This window comes from Pelophylax lessonae (assembly GCF_965119305.1).
Source record: "Pelophylax lessonae genome assembly, chromosome: 10".
NCBI lineage: Eukaryota > Metazoa > Chordata > Amphibia > Anura > Ranidae > Pelophylax > Pelophylax lessonae.
This window is the reverse complement of record NC_138777.1, coordinates 169,471,960-169,483,004: the sequence shown is the minus strand read 5'-3', so window position 1 is coordinate 169,483,004 and position 11,045 is coordinate 169,471,960. Positions and strand designations below refer to the sequence as shown.

Genomic DNA, 11,045 nt, shown 5'->3' with positions numbered 1-11,045 from the left:
GCTCCCGCCTTTTTCTCATTGCTTGTCGGAGAATAAGCCATGATGCTGTACTCTGTGATTGGCTGCTGGCCTTATGTGGTATCTTCCAACTAAGCCTATGTGCGCGGCTCTCCTTTATTCACCGGGTGCAATGTTATATCGTTTACAATGTCCTAAGGGTTGTGTGTTTACAAAAAAAAAGGTTCCTATTGGCCCTTCTCTCTCCTTTTTAGCAGACCTGCTTTTTTTGTTTATTTTTTTAAAAGGCCGCTGTACAGTCGTTTGTGACTGATGGAGAAAAGGACGGCTTTAGGCCGGAAGTGTGTAGTCCTATTCGTGAGAAGACGACACCGCCATATGTAATCTGGAGCTTTTCTCATCTTTGGCCGGTGTGAATAAAGTTATTGAAAGTTTGGGTCACGTGACGTGCTGGTGAAAGCGAGCTGCGCTGAAGCAGCATGGGTCACTGAGACCGGGATGGCTGAGCAGGTTTGTGTGTGGAGAGGATTGAGGTATTGTGTGTGGTGAGCAGTCTGTGCCTTTTACAGGCCATCTCCTATATAATCACAGCACATCACTGCTCCCCCCCGTGTGTCTTTATACAGCAGGCCAGCTCTGTGTGCTGCATGAAGATACAATTACACCATTATAAGGAAAGCTGCAGGTGAACCTGCCAGGGTTGTCATTCTGAGAATCCAGGCTTCCTGCCATAGGCAGTCATGTGATCAGTGCCAAGGCATTCCTTGTCTAAAGATGCTCAACTCATAAAATGGTTAGACCTTGCTCATAGTAGCCAATCAGGCTTTCCGTTTCTGGATCACTGACTGTCATATATATATATATATATACTTTGACTTTTAAATGCTCAGGTTATGGCAGCAGCTAACTGGTATCCTTTTTTTTACTGCGGGTGATTCTGCGTCTGCTAAAAGTGATTTCAGCGGTGGATTCGCCACGGATCCCTTTTAGAGGCAGCGGGAGAGATGCCCCTCCCCATCCTTTCCAGTATTCTGCAAAAAACATCTAAATTGCAGAGAATTCAGACGTTCCTTCCGGTGATTGTACACCAGGAATAATTGGAGATTTCCACCACTTGGTGTTTTTACAGAACACCGGCAGCCTTTACACTCCAGTACATGCTATGAGTAAACCTTGTTAGTCCGCCCGCTAGTTGTCGCCACCTTGGAGGCGGCCATGTTTTTGGTTATTAGTGGGTGAACAATGTGCACTCATTATAGCGTGTACAGGAGAATGTCCACACATTATAGCGTGTCTGCTGCCTTTTCTGTGAAAACACCAAGTTGTTGAAATCTCCAATTATTCATGATGTACAGTCACCGGTAGTGACGTGATTGGTGTTTTCGGCAGAACACCAGGTTTACTGATGGTTCCACTTCATTGGATGGATAGGCAGGAAGTCAAGTGAGGACAAGATGGCCCCCACTAGGCTCTTTGCGCTTGGAGGACCGGAGTGATGATTTTTTCTTTTGTTTTTAAAGGAGTTGTAAAGGCAGAAGGTTTTTTTTTTTTTTTTTTTTTTTTTTTTTTTTTTATCTTCGTGCCTCTCTCTTCTCACAGAAGAAGGCCGAACAGCCAGGGACTCAATTTTCAGACGGCGCGGAAGTCCGTGCACTCGGGGAGGAGGTGGGGGCGCAAAAGGGACAGGGCACCCCAGGCGCCAGGTCCCTAATTCTAGTCGCAAATGCGACCTGGCGCCCGGGGTTTGTCGAGCCCTGGTTTAGAGGCTTCAAGAAACACGCACAATGCTGGAGGCAATTTACAGCACACACTAATTTTGGGAGCATAATTATTAATGTGGAATGTGTGTTCCTTGCTAAAGAACATGATTTTTTTTATGAAGTTGTCATGGGAAAAGTTCCGCCTTGAAGCGATCTTAGCCCTGGGAGCAAAAGCAAAAAAAATGACTTACTTAAAAATGCTGTAGACAAACAAATGTGACTTGTCCTAGAAGGTTGCGGGTACGGAGGCTGCGGTGACCTGATCATAAGTGGAAGCGGGTTCCTGTCCAAACTCAGTACCTGCACCCCCCCCCCCCCCCTAAAAAAATAAATAAATAAAAGGCGGGGGGGCATGAAAGTGGAACTAAAGGCAAAATTTTTTTTTTTGTGTGTTTGGATAGCGTGGAGATGGAACATTTGCCATGTTTTTTTTTATTACTGTCTGTGCCCCTGTTAGGGAGAATCAACCTCTGTTTGTCCATGATGAAAATCAATTCCTTTTTTGTTAACAAACGAAATGAAAATGTGAAGAAGGGACGTTTTCCTTCGTGAACTTGCATCTTCCACAGAGCACAATGATTAGCAGTTAGCTCTGCAGAATCGCAGGCCTCCTCAAATGACTGTCCAGAGCAGTACTGTGCATTACAGGCCTCCTGATGAGTCCTGACTCATGGCTATCCAGAGCAGAGCACTGAATGTTTTTCATTACAGAGCACTGTGTGCATTACAGGCCTTCCCTAAGACCACCATCCAGCACTGTGCAGCTCTACAGGCCTCCCCTCTGACCACCATCCAGAGCACTGTGCAGAATTACAGGCCTCTCACACCACTGTCCAGAGCACTGTGCATTACAAGCCTCCCAAGACCTCTGATCAGAGTACTGTGCAGTGGTGGCTGGCGCTCCATGGGCCTGGGGGGGTGGCAGACAGACCACACACTACCCCCACCAGACCACACATAGGTCACCGGCTCACTCACCCTGGACATGTGGAGGGCAGTCAGTGGCGGTGGCTTCCTCCTCACTCGGTCTCTTGTGTCTTGGCGGCGGCAGCTTGGCCTCACTCAGTCTCCAGCATCTCCTCCCTTCTCGGCCAATGGCATGGCTTCTCCTTTTGGAGCAATCGGGAAACGAGTCTCAGGACCCGCATCCTGATTGGCCAGGAGGAGAATCAGTGTGATAATAGCGAATATTCATTTGCTATTGTCACTCAACTTGGTAGGCTTGGGGCGCAGTGCATAAAAAAATATACTGGAAGGGACCAGTAAAGACAAAAGAGAGCCTTATGGGGATAGACTAATGAAACCACAGGGCGATATATAATCCAAAAAAATGTGTTTTATTCTGGTATATTTGTCAACACATGCAACAAGATGTCAGCCAGACAGGTACAGTGATATTTTAGAGTGCAAACAATGAGAGACAATAGTGACCCAGATTGGGGTAACAAAACAAAAACAGTTTAAAAGTATGGGTAGCAATTGATCATCCAGATGTCAGGTGAGGAATGGCACTGTCAAAAAATTCCCACAAGCAAATCGCCAGGTAGGTTTACCGTGTATAAAGTGAGGTATATGGGAATATCAAGGGGAAATTAGTGACAGTGCCAGGCCCCTGGTGGCTCGAGCAAATGTGTACACTGCTTAACTATAGACAAAAAAATCACAGGAAAAGAAAGTCAGTCCACTATACTAATAGTATGAGGATCCCTCTAAAGCAGCCATTGCATCCTGGCAAAATATTCCTGAAAGTATAAGCCAGAAAGGAGGATCAGTAGAATCAAAAGTAAAAAAATGATTCCAAAAAATTCCTGGGAAAGCGAATCGACCCATTGTAATTGGGTGAAACACACAATAACTTAAACCTTGTAACACTTTCCGGATGGCTCCAGATCCTGCTGAAAAAAATACCTGTGTGAGGGCTAGAGGAAGTGGATGGATCACTGCTTAAGTGTGCATATTTTCTGGTTCCCTTATTATTATTATACAGGATTTATATAGTGCAGACAGTTTGCGCAGCGCTTGGCTTGCACTTTGTAAAGGAGGGGCTCCTGGGATCCGCTTGTGGCGGCGGCGGCAGAGACAGTGCGCCGCTGTCTGTGTTTGCTCCTGCCGGTACAGGGATCTACTGGCCAGCGTCCGTTGGTGAATGACGTTACGCGTTTCACATAGTAGATGCCTAGCTTCGTGCTCTGCGCCCTGAGCCCACCCTTTTTTGAAGCCTATTAGAGCCTCTGGCTCTAATCATGTGCTTCAAAAAAAAAACCCATATGAATCCATGCGTCCGGCGCCCTGCATGTAGATTAGGGGGCCGGACACATGGATGGGGGGCGGCGCCCTCAGTCGATGGGCCGCCCTTGGTACTGTGCAACATTACAGCCCTCTCAGACCACCGTCCAGAGCACAGTGTGCATTTCAGGGCTCCTCGGACCACCATCCAAAGCACTGTGCAGCATTACAGGGCTCCTCAGACCATCCAGAGAGGCTAAACCTGTATCTGTGGGTTTGTTCAAACCTTAATACCATAAATAATAATCTATTTGAATTTTTTACTCCAGGGGTATAGAATAATGCCTCGTACACACGCACCGATTGTTGGCCGTGAATTTTCGGCCAACGTCCGATCGGCCGATTGTCGGCTTGTTAGTATGATGCTTCCGACAACCGACTGCGACTTTTCGGCCGAAGAAAGTCTGGTGTGCATGCTATAAAATTTTTGTTGGCCGTCAACAGAACGGCCGATTTTCCGTCAGTCAGTACAGATTTCGACAGACAAACCTCAGATGAGCAAGACTGGGCATGCTCACAGAAGAAAAAACACACGGAAAGTTAATCAGCACATGACATCACTTCTGAAGTTGGTTGTTGTTGGCCGAGAAAATTCGTGTGCAGTCTAGAGCACATTTCAACCAACACAACAACACTGGACAAAAGACGGCCGATCGGTCGGCCAACGATCATTGCGTGTGTACGAGGCTTAAGTTTGGAAATTCTAGAGAAATGCTTAAATAATGCATTACAATTTAACTAAACCCATTCGATTTTAGTTGACTAAAATGTACTGCAGATTTAGTCGACAAACTAAAACCATTGCAGATGACTAAAATGGGACTCAAACTAAAATGGCATTTTAGTCAAAAGACTAAAACTAAATCGATATTTGCTGTCAAAATTGCCATTGATGTGGGGCACCTTCAAGAGGATAAATCAGGAAATCAATGGCTTACTAAAAGACAAATGTTGAAGCATGTGCACTAAGAGTGGCAACGCCGTGGCCAGAGGTTCAGCTGTGATTGTGTTGCCATTGACAATATGGCAGTGTATGGAAACCGCAGGATATTCCAGGTATTTATTAAAAAAAAAAAAAAAAAAAAACAGATGAATGATAGCAAGCATGTGAACACAAGTATAGAACCTCTTTTTAATACCATACTGTATAAACTAAGAATTTTTGGGGGTTATTGACACTTTAAATGTACAGGTCATGCACAGAGTGATCAGGAGGTCAAGAGGTTAATGTACAGGTCACATACAATGGAAAGATGGCGCTGAAAAGGTTAATGTATAGAGGTAAGGCGTTAATATACAGGTCAAATCAGAGATAAAATGGGGCTGACATATACTGTAGAGGGGAGAATGACATTAGGGGGTGGATTTTGTTACCTGTTAGTTACTGCAATGCACTGCTGCTAGGGAGGCTCTTTTCTCTGTGAGTAGCAACCATTGTGATGCTGCAATTGCTCACAGTGATCATGGGGTACATACCGATAGTTACTCTCACTGACTATGTACCTTTTGCCTGTGCAAAAGAAAAAAAAAATACCCTTACAAAATTTTAAAGGCCATCCGCCTCCACATATATGAATGCACATGCTCTCTGCCGTCACATACCAATGTACGCATCGGGTACATACAAATTTGACAATTATAATCAATATATTTATTGTGGCTACGCACCCTGAAGTGAGAGCAATAATTCTACAGCCATCATTTGTTTGCTCTAAATTAATGAGATGTAAAGGATTTTAAAGTGTTGCCTATGGACAGTTTTGAGTACCATAGTTTTCGCTGTTACATGGATATACACAATGGAAGCTTGATATGTTTGATATCTATTTACTCGACTCAACCTTATCTTTTATGCTATCAAAAAAAATGGTATTATATTAAATTGAGTGTATTTTGCTTCAGTTTTATATGTGATAAACAGTAGCACAATTATCTTGTGAGATAAAAAAAAAAAAAAAAAAATTGCAACTTCCTTATTTTATTATACAGAGTCTCTGCTTTCTGGCCTGAAATGTGCAATAAAATAGGGGGAATACTTTTAGTGGTGAAAGGGTTAAATGCTTTAACAAAGCTTGCCGAAAGCTCTGCAAATGCGTTTCAAAAGCTTGCTGTACACACTGCTCTCGTACAAGCATAAGCCTGAGTGAACAAGGCTTTTAAGAGATTTAGTAATACTGGCATTGGATGCCCCGATCTGCAGGAATGAAGGAGCTTTTCCCAATTGGCAGACATATCTTTTAGAAGTCTTTTGCTCAAACAATTTAACTTGTTTATTGCAATTGCCTTAGTAGTAAATGTATGCTGAAGATTAACCCCTTTTTTTTCCCCACTCCTTTGTGTAGGATGGAGACGTTGAACTGCGGCTTCAGCTGGCAGTCTCTTTTAAGACTCAGGGCAATGCTTGCTATTCTGACCATCGTTGGCGAGAAGCTATGAAGCTGTACCATCGTGCTCTTTTGCAGCTCCGCAGCATAGACCCTAATTTGGTTAACCCCCTATGTGGACTGGGCCCTGCTTCTGTCAGCCTCACACCACAGCAGTTGGAAACTCTACAATCCCTTCAGGCAGACTGTTATAATAATTTAGCAGGTACAAGGTTAAATGTATGTCTACAGCTGTGTAAAACTTAGTTTCTTTTATCACTAAAGCACTCCTTTTGTGTTTTTTAGCATGTCTCCTACAGACTCAGCAACCACGATATGAGCGTGTATATGAGTGCAGTTTGCAGGTTCTTAAACTGCAGCCCCTTAATGTTAAGGCATTGTACCGTGCTGGAGTATCCTGCTATCACCTTTGTGACTATGCTACAGCTCACAGCTATCTGACACAAGCTGCCTCTAAGCAACCTAAAGGTGAGTATTACATACCAGTATAGTCTTATTGTATCATTCCTGACTGCTAGTTATCCACTTCAGCTCCGGAAGGTTTTACCCCCTTATTGACCAGGCCAATAAAATTATTGGCTTTCTCCCCCACAAATAGAGCTTTCTTTTGGTGGTATTTGATCACCTCTGCGGTTTTTATTTTTTGCGCTATAAACAAAAAAACACAATATTTTTTACTTTCTGCTATAAACATTCCCAATAAAAAAAAATGTAAAAAATCAAATCTTTTCATCAATTTAGGACAATATGTATTCTGCTACATATTTTTGGTAAAAAAAAATCCTAATAAGTGTATATTGATTGGTTTGCACAAAAGTTATAGTCTACAAACTATGGGATACATTTAAGGACTTTTTTTAAATTTTTATTTTTTAATGTTTTTACTAGTAATGGCTGCGATCACTGATTTTAAACGGGACTGCCACATTGCGGTGGACAAATCTGACACGAAATGACACTTTTTGGGGACCAGTGACAAAAGGACAGTGATCAGTGCTAAATATATGCACTGTTACTGTATAAATGACACTGGCAGGAAAGAGGTTAACACTAGGGGTGATCAAGGGGTTAACTGTGCTCCTAGTGAGTGCTTTCCAACTGTAGAGGGACTGGATTTACTTGAAGAAAAGAGATCTGTGGTTTAGCTTGGCTGAAACACAAGATCTTTCTTCCTCTGTGACAGAACAGCGGTCTGCCTTGTTTACATAGGTAGACCGCTGTTCTGTCATTCTGCCGAACGATTGGCGGAATCACAGCGGGTGCAGCAGCGCATTCTCCCCCGAAAACCCCTGCCCAAAATCATGTAGATGTACGTGATTTTGCATATCCGGGCCACCCTGCCACAGTATATACAGTGGGCGGTCAGGAAGTGGTTAAAGCGTAACTCCAGCCAAAACTTTTTATTAGGTTTAGTTAGAGTGCAGAACGGTTATAACCTTTTGTCAGGTGTTTACTGCTATCTGAATCTCTATTATAAAGATTTCCCTCTGTCATGTAACCATGGTTTCACCAGACAGTATATGAGGGAATATCTTCAACAGGAAAAAAAACATATTCTTGTTTTATTTCAGATTTCACTGCAGATTTTCATTTACATCCATGATCTTCTTGCAGAATAACGTTAAGGATAAAAGCTGATGAACCAAATTTTTTGTTACCTCTGCATTCTTCCCCCCTAATCCTTTATTGTTGTAAGCATGATGCTGATACTGCGTAGTCTTTTGACTATTTAGCAGGAGCAAAAAATTACTCAAACAGAATGGCCGCTACATCTGCAGTTCCCCAATCATCCTATTGCAGCACTGTATGTTATTTTTTTAGTTATGATAATTTTAGTGCTTTGTATTGAAGTGCAACCAGTGCATACAAAATTACCAGCTGGGTCTATTTATCAATGTTTTAACATAAGGCACAACTTTCACCCAAGATTTTAAGCATGGTTACATTGGTCCAGCATGGACCAATATAACTGTACTAATACCATACCTGTGGGATCACTATAGTAGACACCCCTACTACAGTGATCTCCACTTGCTTCTGGGTCCTGTGCTGAGTCGCTGCTTAGCTGCATTCTGGACACAGGGGGTCGGCCACTCAGCATGGGGTCCAGTAACAGAATGTTTTGCATTTACTCAGTGAATGCAAAACATTCTCTGATTAGACAAGGTAGAGAGTGTGATGTCACTGCACTGCCTCGTCCAGTCAGAGAAAGCTTTGCATTCATTGAGAAAATGCAAAGCGGTCTCTGAAAGACTCCTGTGCTGACTTTCTGTGTTCACAATGCAGCAGCGAAGCCAGTCGGCACAAGATCCAGAAGCAAGTAAAGATCACTGGAGTAACGGTGTCTACTACAGTCATTTCCAGCTTCTAGAAGGTTTCCACAGGTAGGGTATATGCATAGAGTGCCTTGAAAAAGTATTCATACCCTTTGAAATTTTCCACACATTGTCATGTTACAGTCAAAAAACATAAATGGATTTTATGTGATAGACCAACACAAAGTGGCACGTAATTGTGAAGTGGAAGGAAAATAATACATTTCTTTTTCTATTTCTATTTTCTCTGATACCCCTAACTAAGATTTAGTGGCACCAATTGCCTTCAGAAGTCACCTAATTAGTAAATGAAGTCCACCTGTCTGTAATTTAACCTCAGTATAAATACAGCTGTTCTGTAAAAGCCCCCAGAGGTTGTTTTTTTTTTTTTTTTTTTTTTTTTTAAGAGAGCCTTAGTGAACAAACAGCATCATGAAGGCCAAGGAACAGAGCACACAGATCAGGGTTAGGCTATAAATAAATATCCCAAGCTTTGAACATCTCACAGAGCACTGTTTAATCTATCATCCGAAAATGGAAAGAGTGTGGCACAACTGAAAACCTACCAAGACATGGCCATCCACCTAAACTGACTGGCTGGACAAGGAGAGCATTAATCAGAGAAGCAGCTAAAGCTGGATACACACTATACAACTTTTGTGGTTGGATTTCCTTCAGATTTACCTTTTCTATGTAGTGCAAGGGCCTGCCAGATTGTATACAAATTGAAAGTGTTTAGGTTTGACCTCATATTATATGGTTTTGGTAATTCTAAAGAAAAAGGTCTTCAGAATATCTTATAGTGTGTATGGCCCATTAGAGGCTTATGGTAACTCTGGAGGAGCTGCAGAGATCCACAGCTCAGGTGAGCGAATCTGTCCACAGGACAGCTATTAGTCATGCACTCTACAAATCTGGCCTTTATGGAAGAGTGGCAAGAAGAAAGCCATAGGAAGTCCCATTTTCAGTTTTTAAGAAGCCATGTGGGGGACACAGCAAACATGTGGAAGAAGGTGCTCTGGTCAGATGAGACTAAAAGCAAAACGCTATGTGTGGTGGAAAACGAACACTGCACATAACCCTGAACACACCATCCCCAGCGTGAGATATGGTGGTGGCAGCATCATGTTGTGGGGATGCTTTTCTTCAGCACAGACAGGGAAGCTGGTTAGAGTTCATGGGAAGATGGAGCCAAATACAGGGCAATCTTAGAAGAAAATCTGTTAGTCTGAAAAAAGACTTAAGACTGGGGCGGAATTTCACTCTCTAGATGTGCAAAGCTGGTAGAGACATACACATAAAGACTTGCAGCTGTAATTGCAGGGAAAGGTGGTTCTACAAAGTGACTGAATACAAATGCACGCCCCACTTTTTAGAAATGTATTTGTAAAAAATTTGGAAAACCATTTATCATTTTCCCTCCACTTCATTGGAATTGTTCAGGCACTTCTTTTTATTGGATAAAAACACTCAGTACTTGTCCCCCAATATCCTTTCTGCTTCATCACCCTGTCACATACTGAATGCTTCTAGTGTAAACTATTAGACGCTGCGTTAACACTCATTGCACAGGCATGTAATGTAGTTGCAGCCATTAAGAGCCCCGTCCTGAGCCAGGGTAGATAGAAAGTGGCTGCAAAGCATCTGGTGAAGACTAAACTAAGAGGTCCATTTTAAAACTCTGTATATGGTCTTACTGTAGCTATACTGCTGCTTATACATACAGGGATTTTCGTTTGATTGGGTAATTGATTTGAATCCTTACTAAATTTATTGTGTAAAATAAATATTCTAGAACAGTGTTTTCTTTCTTTTTTTTTTCTAATCCAGATGCTAACATCAGACAATATATACAACTGACAGACGCTGCCCTTAGTGCTTCCAAAGAAAAAGAAAAACAAAGATACCAAGGAATGTTTGACAAGTAATCTTCGCCACAGAGCTAATGAATTATTTCTCCTAAAACAAAACAAAACAAGATGCATATATTTCATGGCAGCAATCTCTATATGTACAAAATGGACATTCTCCTACAGTTTTGCAGTGTATCCAAATGATGTGCAGTTCACGAATTTCATCCTAATTTGCCAAAAGTAAATTGGTGACGGGGTCAATCATTCTAAGACATGTTACATAAGAATGTAAGGTAACAGCAGTTGTTCAGCTAACTTGATAACCCTTAACATACAGAACAGGAAGAACATTACATCTCAAGCAAGCAAGACCATTTTATAGTATTGTGGAACATACTGTCTATGATATGTAATAGGAGGTGAGGGCAACAGTGCAGGAGATATGTGCTAAGTAAAATATAGCAAATTGTTGCTTTACTACATCAAAAT

The 11,045-nt window shown here is 42.2% G+C and overlaps 1 protein-coding gene across 1 annotated transcript; it reads left to right on the top strand.

The window, feature by feature from the left end:
- Positions 1-313: 313 nt before the first annotated feature.
- Positions 314-10,663, top strand: TTC9C (tetratricopeptide repeat domain 9C). Its single transcript, XM_082270737.1, has 4 exons — positions 314-468; positions 6,347-6,593; positions 6,674-6,856; positions 10,534-10,663. The coding sequence occupies exons 1-4, from the start codon at positions 457-459 to the stop codon at positions 10,629-10,631; spliced, it is 540 nt and encodes a 179-aa protein (XP_082126863.1). The 5' UTR covers positions 314-456; the 3' UTR covers positions 10,632-10,663.
- Positions 10,664-11,045: the final 382 nt, after the last annotated feature.

Coding starts and splice junctions, on each gene's coding strand:
- TTC9C (XM_082270737.1), top strand. Junction 6,594..6,673: donor CTGTTATAATAATTTAGCAG/GTACAAGGTTAA, acceptor TGTGTTTTTTAG/CATGTCTCCTACAGACTCAG. Junction 6,857..10,533: donor TGCCTCTAAGCAACCTAAAG/GTGAGTATTACA, acceptor TTTCTAATCCAG/ATGCTAACATCAGACAATAT.